The sequence below is a fragment of the Poecilia latipinna genome, unplaced genomic scaffold, assembly GCF_001443285.1.
Source record: "Poecilia latipinna isolate Pla-1442-1.1 unplaced genomic scaffold, P_latipinna-1.0 Scaffold193, whole genome shotgun sequence".
Lineage (NCBI taxonomy): Eukaryota > Metazoa > Chordata > Actinopteri > Cyprinodontiformes > Poeciliidae > Poecilia > Poecilia latipinna.
In genome coordinates this window covers 385,401-403,066 of record NW_015112809.1, presented here as the reverse complement: position 1 = coordinate 403,066, position 17,666 = coordinate 385,401, and the positions used below count along the sequence as shown (strand labels likewise).

The window sequence follows — 17,666 nt, the reverse complement described above, 5'->3', positions numbered from 1 at the left end:
AGTGAACGTTTGTGGGTATTTGTGGAGAAGTTCAAAGCAGGAGTAGGTTTTAAAAAATGTAAAAATATGGAGGAAGGTGCTCCGGTTGGATGAGACCAAAATTAATTATTTTTTGAAATACATGGAAATGTATAAAATAGGGATTTGTTTTTTGTTTGTTTGTTTGTTTTTGACAGGGACATGGAAGCTGGCCAGAGTTGATGGGAGGACGAATAACTCCAAATATGTGAGAGTATTTTAGGAATACCAATCAGAGGCTGTAAAAGACTCAATCCTGCAGCAGAATAAAACATCTTCATGTTATGGAAGGGTCCAGTCAAAGTTCACGTCGAATCAAATTGAAAGTCTGCGATAAAAAGATTTCTTAGATTCGCCTCATTCGTTCTGACGTAGTTATTTTGCAGCGACCACTGCAGAACAGTTTGAGTCAAAACAAAGACTGATTCGGTGTGGCCGAATACAAATATTCCACACTTTTTATTTGTAAGATACAGTCAAAGATCATGTTTATGTATCATTTTTTTTCTTCCACGTTAGAGTTATGTACTACTTTGTGTTATTCTGTCACAGAAAACTCCCCCAAACAATTCAGAAGTTTGAGGTTGTTGTGTAGCAAGATGCACGAAAAGTTCAGAGGATATGAATAGTTTCACGAGGCGCTCTGAGGGTTTTCACTGAACGAGTTCACATTATGAAGAAAATAAGAGCGCCAACCTCTAACGGCTCACATTTATCTGGTTTATCACATAGATTAACACTAGAGCCTGTGATTAGTTTACCCCTGACGTTAATGTCGGCTGGCAGAATGAGTGTTGACGGTGGCAATGAAACACGTACAGTGCAGTTTGTGTGTTTTTGATTAATTTAAGTGGAGGTTAGGAGGGTGTTTTTGTTGGTTCGCCGATGAAGTTCAGTAAACAGTTCTTTTCTTTATAAAAACCCGTCTGCCTCAGTGGTAAATTAAACTGCGTTTCATTTTTTTTTGTCTGTGCTCCTGATGGAAATTCTTTGTCATACTTGAAGCAAATTAAAGAGTAGTTGGGATTTTTTATTTTATTTTTTATTTTTTTTTGTGCTTGGATTCATTACTTTACTAGCCTTGAACACTGATTCACTGCCAAAGTTGAGGAAGAAACATCTGAACGCCCAGACTGAATGCAGAAAAGCTCAATAATAACTTAGAACTAAACTAATTTAGGACCATTCAGAAGTAAGAGGAAATAGTCAACTTTAATATGAGAAGAGCAGCGTTGGTAATAATATAAATTAAGTGAGAAAAAGTACAAGACAAAAAAATAAACATTCTGCTCTTGGAAGTGGCCATTAGCAAAAGTTATTTGCTTTCTGTAATTTCCAAATAACTTGATAATTTTCTTTTTAAAACGTTCTGCAGTGTCATTTGACAGCCACACTTTTTCATTTGAAACATTTTTCATAAACTGATTTAGCCTTGCTTGTTTACTTCCTGCTGTTCTTTTGAAATAAACTCATGATTACACCTACATGTTTCATTTTAAAACTTCAGACATATTATTAATATTGAAGCTTATCTCTAACATAGAACTTTTTGAAATTCTTTGAAAAATTCGGACAGTGAAGGCATCGTTGGGATTCTGTTTGGTTTTGCTTATCTGATAAAATCCAACTTAGCAGACAGAATGAGAAGTGCGGTGCTTTTGCTTCTGTATAGATTTTTCCAAAACCACATCATTTGTCTGTTTTCTAGAAAAATGTGAAGTTTTAAAAGAAGAAAAGTACATTTTAACTTTAGGTTTTCTCCTGTGTTGCCTTCGCAGTTCAGCAGGACTGATCTTATTGCTCATCTTGCGGACAGTAATCCAGTTTGGATTTGATGGAAAAATAGTTTTCTCGCCATTCGCAAACAATTAACGCAAGTCTGTTGCACAACTTTATCTTTACTGAGACCACAAAAACCCTCAAGACGCTAAAGTGAGGAACGCCACAGACAACAGGAAAGCACAAGCCTCAAAGGGGCAACAGAGAGGTTTCTGTGGAAATCTGCAAAGGTGAAAAAGCATAAGCATAACGTGAACACAAATACAGTGAGCCATAAACCAACAAACACCATCAAACACGAAGAGCACCTGTGACTGGGAATCGTGACCCCCAAATTAAGCAAGACTTCAAAGTGTCCTCACTCAGAGGTACTGAACAAATACGGGACACAAATCACACAACATCCTTTTTAGCCTCTTAGCCCAAAATTAGATGCTAAGCGTCAAGGTCTGCAGCCTCAAGCCACCTGCCTCCTAGCAGAGACATCCAAATTTAAAACCTTTCAAAAAATCCCCGAGTTGAAAACGATGCAGGACACGACAAAACAATGTTTATGTGAACTCTGAGACTGGGGTCTTCGGGTTAGGTGAACACTGTGGGCATTCATGCCGAGATTCACTCTGGGTCATTTATTCATACAAACACTTGAGTTATACTGAAGTATCAACCAGCACATTCAGGAAGTCAAGAGGAGAACAGCTTGTGCAATCACTCAGGAAGTGTTTGTACCACTTGGACTTTTTTTTTTTTTTTTTTTTTTAATGTTCATGTCATAATCAGAAACTTTTTTTGTTTTTGTGAACGACCAATACAAAGCAGCTCAGAACTGTGAAATGAAAGGAGAAAACTTTGTCATATTATGCATTTAGACTCCAGAACCAACATTTCGATGCAATTACAACTCTAGTTTGCAAAATATGTTGGTCAGTCATATTGAATTGAGAAGGTCACTTTTCAAGTCCCCAGATCCTCAGCTTGATGTGGGAACATACCTCGACCCATAAACCATTCTCATACAGCTCTGATGCTGTTTATCACACCTGTATCCACAATCTCATTCTTTCGGTCACAAATCCTTTGACAGTAGATGAGGGTAGGAACTTATATCGACTTGTAAATTGAGAGTTTCTGACATATTTTTTATTCACCTGCCTTAATGTGACCCAGGAATGGGAAACCATCTCAATTATATTCAACTGGATTGAGCAAATATCAGGATTATACTCTTCAATATAGATTCATTTCCTAACTCTATCGTGTATTTTGCGCCTAAAACATTTTGTTACATTCATGTAATTTATGAGGGAAAATTATCCACATTATCAGAAGCTTATCGTTTTGTCCCAGTATTCAGTAGAGTTTTATTATAGAAACAGGCCAGCGCTGGTACAGAAAACCACATTAAGGAAAGACAGCAGAGCCCCAAAATAAGTTAAAGTAACAAACTTTATCTGAGTGAGTTTCTCGGTCTGAGGCTGGCGGTGGGGGGTTTATCCAGAGGCGGTTACAACCCACATCCTGCCGCAAAAACACTGGACAACTTCACACACAAACACACACTTGGACCTCTTCCTTGGCTCTTGTTGGGTTTATAAGCAGAGGAAGAAGAGTCCTGGATGGAGCAGCGGCAGATCAGCTCCACCCTCCAGCAGCTTCTACAACTCCAGCCGACGACGAGCATCAGACTTCTTAAAGCCTGACCGACCGGTGAGTAAATACTTTACTTTGCTGCAAGTTCGGTCGTTTCATGTTTCACTGCTGCCTCACGAGAGGATGTGACTTAAATTACTCATACTTAGCATGGCGCAAATAACTCTACAGGAGCAGGAGGAGAGTTTTAGTGTTTCCGTGTGAGTCTTATTAACACCAAACAGCAACTTTTTCAGGAAATTCTGCCTCTGAAAATGAATTACAAAATGAATTTCAGGAGACAGCAGTAATATCCAAAGAATGGCATCTTATTACAGCAATAAAAGCAGACATTCCTCATCTTGAAATTATGAAACTCAGTATGTGTTTAATGTTTAATTCAGGGCAGATGCTCCACTGTGAAGGAACTGCGTTTTTTTTTCTTTTCTTTTTGTTGTTTTTTTTTTTCCTCTTCTCTGCGAGGGACGGAGGCGGGGGCATGGATGGATGAGTTTTATGATGAAAAACTTCACCTAATAAATCTTTTCAAGTTGGCACAAATAACTCTTTTCCATCAAAATTGTTTTATGAACAGTTTTAGCGGATAAAAAAATCTGACGGTTATTTTTTAAAAAAGAGACAAAAGTCAAACACAAATATTTCTTGTAGGAATGTGTGTTTTCGTTCCGCCTAAATTGAAGCTTAAAAATGAATTTGTATGGAAGGATTTTTCAAAAGAGCGTACTGACACGTTTGTAGCAGCTGATGGTAAAACAGTCTGAAGTATTTCCGTCCTGTCTAACACTATGCTGTCCTTGTTTCACATTAGTAACTGTGGAATTTATTCAAGAAAAAAGGGAATCTGTTCGTATAATTTGATGTAATTCATTAAATGTCAAAATGAAAACTATTTTACGACAATCCTAGGTACTTCAGATCAGTATCATAGTTGAGGTAGATTTTGATTTGAGTTGGAAATAACAAGCTTTCACTGTTTTTTCTCTAAACATCTCAACTTTATGAACACAACTGAAAAATAAAATTATGCTATAAAGTTATTTTTTTATATAATAAACTCTAAATAAAATCATCTGAGATTCTAGAAAGCTGCTAAATATAGAAAATTAAATCTGGCTGAAATCACTCAATAATATCAGATGGATATGAAATCTTACTTATCTTATATCTTGGTGGCACTTCTGAAAATATCTATTTTAGAAGAAAGAAAGCAGCTTAGCAAAGATACTCATAAGCACCAGATTCATTTATCACAGTAACAATAGAAGCGAACTTAAAGGTTACATTTTTTGAGAGGAAAATGTGCAAAAGTCAGAGGGATCGATTCACAAAGTTGCCATTTGGTCGACCTTTTGCACATCTTTTGTGTTTGCTATTTCCTTTACCTCTGCATTTTATGAACCACCATTTACATGCAGATAAACACACACACACACGCATGCACACACATCTGTCTTGTTTGTTGCACTACTAAAGAAAACTAGTAGCAACACAGAGGAACAACTGAAAAACCAAAATGGAAATATATGAGATTAACTTGGAAGAAAAAGTGGGAGACGATATAAAAGACATCAGGGAGAAATGACGTAATTTAACAAGGAGATCTGACAAAAGTAGAACGAGGCAGCAGCTGAGACAAACGAGGCTTAATGACAGAATTAAAGACACACAGGGATCAGGAAAAAAAAACAAACCCAGGGAAGCAAAACCAAACCCTCAAAGGACAACAGTGACTTGGGGGTTGTCTTTACTGCCATCTGTGTATTTTAAATGATTTTCAGAGTCAGAGATAAAACAAAAAACACATGTAGACCTGAAGAGTTGCGGACTTTCCACACGCCCATTCTTCTCTTGCTTTCTCTGCTGAAAACCACAACAGTGAACTCATCATTTTTATGCTTTCTTCCCACGTCTCTCCTGCTTTGTCCTGACTTTCTTCCACCGTAACCTGAAGGTAAGCGACTGTGAGGAAACGGTAAAATGGCGTCAAACAAAAACCCGAGCTCGGGAAGAACCTTTAGCCAAGCACAGCTTTAGTCGTGCTCAGGATGATCCCAGGATCTTCATGGCTTCCGAAGCAGATTTTCTCTTTTGCACAGTTTAATTGAACCGATATGCAAACTCTGATTTGCACTAATCTACTGTGTTCAAATGGTTTGGTAAATTTGCCCGTAAATTTGTACTCCTATGCAGTATTTTCACTAAGTGGCCATTTTGGTTCATAGAAAACAAAGTTTTATGATTTCAGGTTCAACCAATAACCCCCAAAAATGATCATTATGGTGACTGAAAATACTGACATACTCAACCGTAACCCGTTCTATTTACACACTGAAACGGGGTAAACAAAGAGCAACTGTGTACTCAGTGTTATACAACAAGTGAGATATGAAACGCGGCTAAAATGGCCTCCGCCCACCTGGGCTTCACATGCTTCCAGCTGGCAGAGGAGGCTGGCAGCGCATGGAGCTGCAGCTCTGATGATGACAGGTGTGTGTGTTCCAAGTTTGGAGAAAACCATCAAATGCATAAAAGCTGTTTTCATCTCATGCAGGGGCAGCGCTCTCAGCTTCCAGCTGCTGGGCCAAAACACCTGGCCGAGAGCTGGAGCAGCTGTTACATAATGTGGGTGTGACACGGAGAGAGGTTTGGGATGACGTCCGGCTGCATTAGTCACCATTTAACACAGCGAGAGCTCTGTTTTATTTAAAAAAAAAAAAAAACAACACAGCAGAACCACAGATATGGGCTCTGTGGGACGCTTTGGCAGGGCGGATAACAGACAAACGCTTTGAGTTTGTTAAACCTTCATGAATCATTATGAATAAAAGCCTAATTGTAATTAGCAGAACCAAATATTGTGGGCTTGACTGGGGTTGCCACACAGGGTAACAGACTGCTCCATAAAGAGACTCGTCTGCTGTCAAGAGTGATGCAATGACACACAGCTGAAATGTTTTCACTTACTGAACATTTTGAAAACGGCCTGCCCTTTTATTTCACAATTTGTGCTGCTCATTCAAAACCAAATCTCATGGACAAAACTATACGTACCTCCACTACAGTGCAACAAGCTGCTGCAGGAAGTTAGAAAAGTAGCATTTTAAAATCCCTTTGAGTTGAGTTGAATAAGTTCTGATACTGGTCTTGTTGTAAACATTTACGTAGACAATAACGGCAGGATGTTGCATAGGACTTCTATGGGAAGAAATGAAAAGTACACACAAATTCCTGAAATACCCAAAATGCAATCTCATATCACTTCAAATGAAATTAAAATTAAAGAGATATTCTGTAAGTTGTTTGTTGAAGCTCACAGTTCTTTCTGATTAGTTTAATCCTGAGTGAACGCTCAGCAGCAGTGTGTGTGTGTACTCTGCTTTAACCACACACATAAAAACACTGAATACTTGTTGCTAAACGCTAGCAGTGTTTCCCTGCAGCTCACAGGAACAGCAGTGACTGTAAACTCCAGCAAAACCACAAGCACACACGGTGACCACATGTGAATCAAAACCACTGGAAAGAGCGATTATTGCGCCGCTTGCTTCAACACTAAAGCTAAGCGCTGCTCTCCTCTTACACAACAAATCCAGCTCTGGGCTTTAAAAATGTAATTGCAGAGGCCAGTTATAAGTCATACAACATGCTGTCATCAGCAGAGCGGACTCAGTGTGGCTAATTCTGGTCTTTATCCACTCCTCCTCCTCCTCTCTCAGGAATACAGCGCTTCAAGAAATCGTCAAAATGTCTGACCAGGGCGCTACGACCCCGACCCCTTCCGCTCCTCCAGCTCCTCCCGCCGGACGTCCTCCCAAGGTGGGCAGCCGGGGCAGAGCGTCAGGCCCCACGGACAGCGACAACTTTGAGGCAGCCGACATCCCAGAATTAGAGTTTTTTGCAGCACCGGGTCCGAGAGGATACCCTCCTCTGACAGGTGAGGGGCCGTAACCATTGGCAACAGACGTCAGGAACACACATAAACATGCTCGGCTTAAAATGTGAGAGAGGAAGGTTTGATTCAGAAAGAAGCCGACTGCCTTCTCAAGGCATTTTACTGATGAAAGTCATTTGTTTTAGAGGACAGTGTGTGTCTCTTTGTCCTGGAAGTGGCAGATTATTTCTTCGTTTTTTGGATTGACAGATGAATGAATTGCAAGCTGGATAAAGTGAGCAGACTTCCTGCTGTGGGGCCCAGATGTGACAGAAGTTTTTGAAACACTTACTGGAGTTTTATCTGACTGCCTGCAAACAACCACATGTGAACATTTGGACGAAACCTCACAGCAGTGACGAACATTTACCAGAAAAACTGCTGAGCCACTTGAATATTTGTGGGTTTGAAGGGCTGATTGGTCCTAAATGCATGTTTACTGGAGAATGTGCTAAAAGCACTTTAGAGAAACGTTTGCAGAAGAGTAACGTTGGAATTTTTAAAGCAGATTTAATTCATTTTCTGAATCAATATTTAACTTCTAAACTTTTTTGCTCCCTTGAAGCATGAAAAAAAAATACTTTTAAGACTGCACCAACAAAAGTCTATTGCACAGCCTTGCTACATAATCTTCTTTTCTTTCTAGTTGCTCCTCAGTATCTTCACTCCAGGTTTTAAGGCTGATTGCTTTCTGCTCCGCGCGTTTCTGTCCATCCAGAATTCCTGGACATCTGGGACGTGGACATGATGAGGGGGCGAGGCGAAACCAACAAGACCGACCACCGCACCAGCCTGTACCACTGTGACAATCTCATCGTCCGCCGGGGTCAAGAGTTCCAGATCAAGATCACCTTCAGTCGCGCTTACAAACCTAACGAGGACAAGTTTGCCGTGGAGTTTGTCATTGGTGAGACATTTACAACTAGACGTCTCGTTGCTGTACGGACTTTTCAGAGCCTGAGTAAAAGTGGTTCAGAAATTAATGGCAAAAAAACCCCAGAAAAACTTCTAATTCAGTGAGATGTAATACAGTTCCCTCAAGTTTAAATGTAGCAAGCCTTAAGAAATGTATTGAAATGTAATTGAAAACCCTTTGGGTAAGCTAAAGAGAAAAGAGCAGAAAAGTTCTAGTAGATCTGGAGGACGAGCCTGTTCAACAATCGCTCTCTCCATGTATTTCAACCTCATGTTCCCCACTGACTAAACAAATCTTAGTTTGAGGTTTTGCTTGAACAATGGAAGACGAATTCCTCTGAATACCTTTTAAATTGGTTTAGTAGTCATGCCAGTAGCTGCGTATTTTACCCATGCAGCAGTAACCTGCTGATGCTTCTTGCTTTATCTCAGGCGCCAACCCTCAGTACAGCAAGGGGACCTACATTCCTGTGTTCCCCACCAAGACCCGTCAGAGCTCCTGGGAAGGCCGCGTCATACAGACCAACGACAATGTGGTCATCATGGGCGTCACGCCAGCAGCCAACTGCATTGTGGGAAAATATCACATGTACGTTGCAGTGCAGACTCCGTTTGGCATTCGTAGGACGAAGCGGGACAACAGCAGAGATTTGTACATCCTCTTCAATCCTTGGGCAGCAGGTTTGTTTGGATCAAAACGTCGCAGGTGTGATTTTGTGTTCTCCTGAGACTTTTTGTTTTCCTCTCGTAGACGATGCTGTGTTCCTGGACGATGAGGCAGAGAGGCAGGAGTGTGTGATGAATGAGTTGGGGATCATCTATCATGGCGCTTACGACGACGTGTCCGAGAGAAACTGGAACTACGGACAGGTAAGAGAGAATATATTCAGCTACTTTCTGATTGTTTCAGTGGTTTAATTTTTTCTTTTTTTTTACCTCATAGTTCAACTTTGGAGTTCTAGATGCCTGTCTGTACATCATGGATCGGTCTGAGATGCCAATCACCAACAGAGGAGACCCCATAAAGGTGACCAGAAAGGCCTCTGCCATGGTGAGGAGCTCTTTTAAGAAAAAAAAAACGTCTCCAGTTGCAGTAATTCAAAAATGACATAACCCCAAATATGTTGTTGAAACGTTATAAAATCAGGCAGTTTTCTCTCCTAGTTGAACTCACGTGATGACGACGGCGTGCTGGTGGGGAACTGGAGTGGCGACTACACCTATGGAGTGGCGCCGACTTCCTGGACCGGCAGCACCGACATCCTGCTCAGCTACTTCCGCAGCAAGATGCCTGTGTGCTACGCTCAGTGCTGGGTCTACGCCGCTGTCTTCAATTCCTGTGAGATCTTGAAGTTTCTTTTTTATTCATTAGATCTCCACAAAAATGAATACCATAGTATTAGTACCAAAGTCACATATGAAAACGTCAGAAACTGCAGCTGAACACTGAGAGAAAAGCAGTTTGTATTGGTTTTACATATATATATATATATATATATATATATATATATATATATATATATATATATATATATATATATATATATATATATATAAAAACATAAAATATAATTTTGCTTTGACATTTTAAAAACGCAATTGTGATTTCATAGGAGTCAAAATTACGAACTCATTTTCAAACAAGAACTACTTAAGCAACATCAACAAGCTGGTAAACAAAAGATTTCTCCAACAAATGTCGAACTCATCTAAAAAAAAAATGTGTTTCAGTCCTGCGCTGTCTGGGCATCCCGTCCAGGGTGGTCACCAACTACTACTCTGCTCACGACAACGATGGAAACTTGAAGTTGGACATAATTCTGGACGACAACGGCAGAATCGATCGAAACCGCACCAAGGACTCCGTCTGGTACCAAACACTCCCTTTCATTGAGGCTTAATGCGTTGAGGTTTAGCATCTGCTAGTCCACTTTGTGTTGTCATTCAGGTCCTGTTTATGACAGGTCTGGCAGCACTCAGGTCTGTGTGTGACTATGTTTTTTTCTTTTTCTAGGTAATACAAATAATTTCAAAACTGCCTTTTGTATGTACTCACATTATGTTTGATATTAAAACGTGTTTAGTGATTTTAGACACTTAAATATGAAAAGAAATCAAAAAGAGGCAAAATTTGTAATCCATTATATCCTATTTCATGCCTCCGTTCTCCGTGTTTAACTTATGAATTATTCTCCTCTGCTTTCCTTTCTTCTGCCGGAAGAAAGGATCCATGTGCTGGAACAACATGTCAAAGTTAATTTATTGTCAATAATTGATACCAAAGGGCTACTAAGGTCACTTGAGTTATCAAATAATATTGCTGCCAAAGATTGAGAATGGCTCAATGTTACAGGGTTTCCAAATCACATTCATTAGAAATTCAAGACCGCATTGTTTTATCGTCTTTTATTAATGTAATAATAATTAGGCCTTTGTATTCATCTCAAATGGTTTGGTTTCCAGAGTGCCGTTCTTGAAGATGGGACATATTTGAGCTGAACTTTTCACTCTGTGGTTACTCATGTAGAGAAAACCAGCGATGACAGACGCGACCGAGGAAGAAAGCTCCAAAGTTAGACTGAGACCTTTTCACACTTTCTGTAGCTCTGAACATTTTGGTGTTTCTCAGGAACTATCACTGCTGGAACGAGTGCTACATGACCAGACCGGACCTGCCTACAGGTTTTGGAGGCTGGCAGGTTGTGGACGCGACGCCACAGGAAACCAGCGACGGTAAACGATAACCCATATGAAGCCGACGTGCAGCCCCTTCCACATTTATTGGCCTTGAAAAATATAAATTTGGATCAACCGGATGTCAGAGTAGCTGCTTCTTAGAATGAATATTTCACTAGTCTTAATTAATTCAATCAAGAATGCTGAGTTTTTGAGCACTGTGAAATATTTGGTTGTGTCTACTGTCTTCTTTAAGTCAAAAACGTGTGAGTTTGTGAAAGATAAACTTTCAGTTGTAAGTTGTGTTAACTTCATGTTAATTTGGTCAAACCTCCAAAGTTGAACAAACTAGCGTTTTTAGGTTAGCACTTAAAAAAACTGAAAGAAAAAGACAGGAAGAGGAACTATTTCCCAGAATGCTTAGCGGCTGTTTTTGTAATCTGTGTTGTATGTGAGTGAGGTGGAAGTGAACTTTAATTTCTGAATTAAAACCAAAACCAACTTTTTTGTTGATGTGAATTGTATTTTTAAGGCCTTAATAGTTCATAATGGGTGATATGGGTTTGTGACTCTGTCTAATCAACAGCCTTATGGGTGGAATAATATATTATTTGGAAGTGAATTGACAGGAAGGTGGGTAATGAGAGAAGGAGGAAGACATACAGAGGCGTCACCAGGCCTGGAATTGAACCTGTGACAGCTGTACCAAGCCCTAGGGCCTCCATAGGTGGGTTGTGCTTAGCCTCTGCGCCACCACATCACCCCCAGATATATATATTCTTTACCTCCCCAACAATGGATGCCCCCTTCTTAGTTTTTCTTATGAAACTGCATTAAAGGATTCAATCAATTAGGGCTTTTTACAGAGACGATAAGCGTGGAAGGTGCAGCACTTTGTGATACAACAAAAGCATGTTTTGTCCCCATATGAAAGTGAAGTGAATGTACCGATTGTTGTCTTTCCTGCTGCTTGAAGGGATGTACAGATGTGGACCCGCATCCGTCCTGGCCATAAAACACGGACAAATTTGCTTCCCATTTGATGCGCCCTTTGTGTTTGCTGAGGTTAGTTCTTTCAGCACTACTACTTTCTGTGAAATTACAACCAAAAGGGAAGTATTTCCATCGTCTGTCGGCCTGTCATACTTTGTGACCAGCAGCCGGATCAGCAGGGGTCAGACCCGGTTCAGCTGTTATTTGTTTTCCTGTCCTTTCCTCCTCGCAGGTCAACAGCGACGTTGTGTTTTACTCACGGAAGAAAGACGGGACCATGGAGACGGTCAAAGTGAAAAAAAGTCATGTGGGTCGTATGGTTTTGACCAAGGCTGCGGGAAGCGACGGTCGTCGAGACATCATCGATCAATACAAGTTTCCTGAAGGTCAGTGACCACATCGAACACAAGCACTGCTGCTAAACGAAGCAGCAGAACCCGCTTTTCCCTGCTGCTGCTTCTGATTTAACACACAGACCTCACTCCTGGCAAATCTGAGGATAGTTTTAAATTAACCAGCCGTCACAGCTGAAACGCAAGGGTGCACGAACGAATAAATTTACCTTGACGCATAATGACTCAAAGTAAACAGGAAAAGTAAAGCAACGACGGTAAAAGCTTCGTTGATGGATCACTTTTTTCGGTTCATATCTAAGTCAGATTTGTTTGTCAGATGTGAGGTCCTAAATTAAATCCAGGAAAAGGATCAGCTTTGGCTTTTGTTTTTTTTTGCCTTTTCCCTTTAATCATAAAATCAAACGCTCCAATGTGAACGCAGGAAGCCCAGAGGAGCGGACGGTCCTGGAAAAGGCAGAGGAGTTCGGCTGCAAGCAAGAGAAGTCCAGCCCCCCTGAGGCGGATGTGGACGTGGTCCTGCCCACCCTTGAGATCAGTGTCGGCGATGACTTCGAGTTCAATGTGGAGTTCGTAAACCAAAGCTTGCAGAAGCGCACGGTGGAGGCCTACGTCAGCGGCAGTGTGGTGTATTACACCGGAGTCTCCAGCAATGAGTTCCTGTTCAAGACCCCCACTGTGACTGTTCCAGCCCAAAAGAGTGAGTAGAGAGAAACGCGAGGAGAGGAGACTCATGAGCGACAAAGAAGGCAAAAATTAATCTTTTTCTTTGTATTGATGATGCAGTACTGCACAAAAAAACAAGAATGAGGCGCATGCAGGTTGGCATGTCAATAAAAGGAGGGAAAAGAACATGATTTTCTGTTATACATATATTTAGTTGTGTTAATTGGACAATTAACACACAATGGGATCTGTGTTCACCCAGTTAGGTTTTGCTCACTGAACCCCAAAGGTTAAAACGCAACGTAACCTCCTGGCTGGCTCGCCACTATTTAGGACATAATCAATAATAATAGTAGAAATAGTGGCACATATTGGTGCATTGCCCAACGCGAGTGGAATAAAAAGGGAGGATCACTTCCAATTTATTCAGCTTCTCCTCAAATCAATATCTCATCAGTGGAAACGTGGACACCTCGTTCTAAAATGGCAGTAATCTTAAGTAAACTGGTACTGAAATGGATAAAGTTAAGCTTTTGGAATGGCTTTGATCCCAACTCTCTTGAAAATAACCCCCAAACTCAGGTCCATGGTAGACAACCAGTGGATTTAAATCAGCATTATTAATTCTGCCAAAAAGAAGAGTGGTCAAATATCAATCCAAAATTGCCTCAGAACCATTCAGTGTTCTGCAATCTGCTGTCAGAAATTTGCATTTATGTCTTTTTTCCATTCTGGGTAAAGAACTCTTGTAGCACAAGAGGAGAAGCCAATACCTAAATAACCCTATCCTAAAATGGTAATCATGACAGAAACTTCTGTGACTGTTGCAGGTGTGAAGGAGTTGATGATGATTGAGTCGAGGAACTATCTTAATCACCTGGTGGAACAGGCCAACCTTAACTTCATAGTCACTGGGAAGATCAAAGAGACCGGCCGTATCGTGTCCGCCATGAAAGTTGTCACCCTGCACACTCCCAAACTCACTGTTGAGGTACGAACTTTTCCTTTGGCTGATCCAGCGTGACTCCTTCATAATGCCTGTACTTGCATAGCACTTTATCAAGTCTAGAGGACACTAAAGCACTTCAAACTACATTCACAATCTGATGGTGGTCAGATTATAGCCACAGCTGCCCTGGAAGTCTGACAGAAGTGAGTAGCAGCACCATCAGCAGGGTGCAAGGCGAGTAAAATGTTTGGCTCAAGCACACAATGATGGAGACAGATGGAGCGGCCACCCACCGGTTCCAGGGTTGGGCTAACTCTTACCACCGTCTCTACCATCGGCGCCGAACAGTTTGTTCCTTATGAAGAAAACCTCCTTCATGTTTACCTTCTGAGGCTTCTGTATGTTGTTTTTTTTGCGCTTCAGGTGTCTGGTGGCGGCAGAGTGAATGAAGAGATGATGGCCACTGTGCAGTTTACCAACCCCTTCTCCTTCAACCTTGAGAACGTTTACCTGCGAATGGAAGGACCTGGAGTCATGGAGCTCAAGTCCAGATACTACAGGTGAGACTGAGAGGAAACAGACGAGTTCTCCTAGAAATAAACTCCATCCATCTTGTTCTTCTTCTTGCTAAAACAGCTTCTCACTTTATTAACTGCAGGCATTGCGTTTGCATTTGGGTCCGTAACCCTAACACTCACTAATCCTAACCCTCACTGATGGACACTGTAAAAACACATCATTTTAGTTTAGTTTCTAGTGCAATTATCTTACTAGACTTAAAATAAGACAAAACTAACTGACAAGTAACTTTTCAGCAAGATATAGGAGCTTGTTTTAAGTTAGTAATTTCTTTATATTGACAGAAAGTACTGGTTCCATTGGCAGATTGTTTCACTGATAACATGGGCAAAATGTCTTGCTATAAGTGAAATAATCTGTCGAAGGAAGGAGTACATTTTCATCCATAATGAGGAACTATTGACTTAAAACAAGCTCCTGTATCTAGTTGAAAAGTTACTTGTGAGTTAGTTCTGTCTAACTTCCAGTGTACAAAGATATTTGCAGTAGAAACTAGACTAAAAATATTTCATGTGCATCATCATTGGTCTTCAGCAGCCTTTGCTGCATGGTCATCTCTTTCCTATTCAGAAAACCATCACAAATCCAGTGCAATTACAGACTGCGTTATGTGGCTAAAAACACTGTACATACCGTACAACAATTCACAAAACAAAAATCTGGGCTTCATAGTAACGCCTATCAAAAGAAATGAGCCACAACATTTATACAACAGAACCTCAGAATAGATGTTGAATAGTTTTTCCACTTATAATTATCTGTTATATGTTAAATAACTTTTTCTGGCTACTAAATTGATATGAGATAAATTGATAAGCTAATGATTTGTGCGTCTCAGTCTTCTTAAAGCAGTCCAGTTTGTAACTCAGGCTCTGCTGTTCACAGTCTGCTCCCCGGCGGCTCCTCTCTGACCTGGACTGAGATGTTTACTCCGCAGAGGCCTGGCAAAACCAGAGTGATGGCTACTCTGGACTGTTCTGGTCTCAGACAGGTCTCCGGCCAGGCATCCATCACCGTCGAAACCTAAAGAGGAAACAGAAGACTCACCGACACCCAGCTGCAGCATCCAGCCCTGTGCACAAGCCTTAAAACAACCCCGATTTCTTTAGACTTAGCTAAAAATGCTGAAATTGGAGAAAAGTTTCAGAAAGCATGGGAAAGTACTGGTATGGGCTTATTATTGTTACATGTTTCAATAACAAATTTTGCCGGACGATAAATTGTCCTAGAACTTATTGTGATAAACGATAACATTGTTATTTTAAGAACATTTTCGAGTGGTATGATAGTAATAATGGCATAAAAATGCGAGAGCATATCCTCAAAGATCAATAAACTTTAAATTCTAATGAACATTTAAATGCTGGAACTGGAAAAAATTTGAAATATCCAAAATAAAGAAAGAAAACAACAAATAAAATAAAATGTGAAGTCAAAATTAAACAAAATTATCGTTCAAAAAAAGTAACAGTTAAGACCAAAGTACCAGACTGAAGACTTTATAATTCAGTTTTTGGTTAAAAAGAGAGAAAAATGATAAATCAAGCTAAATTATTGAGTTTCTTTTAATTTATCATCTGATTAATTGGTTTATTGTTTATTGTGGCAGGCCTAATTACATGATAATCTGTTAAAACATGACTGAAGGGGTTGTCTGAAGACTTCTGCACAGTAAAGTACTTAAAGTATAGAGACTTCCATAACTTTTATCATCTATATCAATAGAGGCGGTAGTTTGAGCATATTGAAATACTAATCTGATGCATGAAAGTACAGACAAAAATAGATTTTAAAAAACTCAGATTTTTACCTGTAGCATAATAAAGATTGATCAACAACTTAATATTTTGGTCAGTACAAATCTTGACCATTTTTGCTTCAAGTCCCATTTTTGAGTAATTTAATTTGGCCACTAGGGGGCAGAATAACTTCGAAAAGTAAAGGTGACTGAACTTTCACTGCATGTGTAAACAGGTAGGGAGTTTCAGCCACAGTTGTCCTTTTTACGCCATGCAACAAGCCCAGTCTGTTATATTCTGAAATACTTAAGCACATATTATATAATCTCTTTGCAATGTAAGAGCTTCCAGTTTATTTCCATTTGCTTGCTATGAAGCAAACAGCAGGTTGAGGTAAGCAGAGGATTTATTGAAACTGTGCGGCTAAAAATCTTACAAATACTGAATATATGCCATAGAAAACTGATAGCAGGCTTTTAGATACAGTATTTTATCAAACTATATATTGTTTTAGTTTACATTTCAGAAAGAATCCCATACTTCTGTGTATCTCTATGCAGATTAAACTCCATTTATATTCACCGTTAACAGCTATTTCTGTTTGTTCCTTCATCTTGGAATTACCTAATAAATAAAGTAGCAACATGTGGTGTTGGTTATTTTTATTGCATCAGACTGTGTGAGTCAGAGACAGAGTGGGGAAGCCAGGATGTCACTAACCTCATAAAGCTCAGTCATTAACCCTGCAGTGAGTTTTTCATTTTATAATAGGTCTTCCTGGTAATAAAACTATCCAAGTCTCTTACCCTAACAGTATAATAATCCTACTTAGTGCACAAATTCCACTTTGTAAAAGTCAACATTTCACATAAATGTGTTTTTAGGATCGATAATAATCTAAGGCAAACCATTTTCCCTAAAAAGTAACTTATACTGTTGGTGTCTTCATGTTACTCTCCACAAAGTTTTCACAGTACAGTTAAAAACTGACCAGTGTGCTGCAGCCCTTTAATTTGCAAGATGGACATCGTTCAGCTGTGAAGCACTGGATTCAGTCACTTTTCACTGGAGGAGAGTCTTAATGCCATCACTACATCCCGAGATGGTCTCTAGGAGACGTGCGATGTAACATTGATGTTCCAGGATGAATGAAATAGCAAAAGACAAGGTGGAGCAAATTAGTAGATTGTATTAATAAAATGTAAATAATGTGACTGGAGCTTCCCGAGACGAAAACTGGTGAAATTATAAACCTTGATTGGTCAGCAAACGCTCTGAATCTGTGGAGCACTGTAAAAGGGAAAATCAGAGATAGCAGACCAAACAATGCAGATCGCCTGAAAACTGCAACTAAAGCAGCCTGAGCTTCCATGACTGCAGAACAACATGCTGATCGCCTCCATGCCTCGTCACAGTGA

General features: G+C 40.0%; 1 protein-coding gene across 3 annotated transcripts; it reads left to right on the top strand.

The window, feature by feature from the left end:
* Positions 1-3,393: 3,393 nt before the first annotated feature.
* On the top strand, positions 3,394-15,722 carry f13a1b (coagulation factor XIII, A1 polypeptide b). 3 transcript variants are annotated; one of them, XM_015030834.1, is made up of 16 exons: positions 3,394-3,504; positions 5,999-6,069; positions 7,164-7,381; positions 8,097-8,285; positions 8,726-8,974; positions 9,045-9,163; positions 9,237-9,344; positions 9,458-9,632; positions 10,025-10,163; positions 10,923-11,026; positions 11,946-12,034; positions 12,195-12,348; positions 12,740-13,015; positions 13,812-13,972; positions 14,354-14,490; positions 15,395-15,722. In XM_015030834.1, coding segments are annotated over exons 2-16 (2,262 nt in total). In that variant the 5' UTR covers positions 3,394-3,504; positions 5,999-6,067; the 3' UTR covers positions 15,537-15,722. The 3 variants fall into 3 exon arrangements, with proteins under 3 accessions (XP_014886320.1, XP_014886322.1, XP_014886321.1); XM_015030836.1 differs by having other exon boundaries at positions 3,395-3,504; positions 5,999-6,095; XM_015030835.1 differs by lacking the exon at positions 5,999-6,069 and having other exon boundaries at positions 3,395-3,504.
* The last annotated feature ends 1,944 nt before the right edge of the window (positions 15,723-17,666 follow it).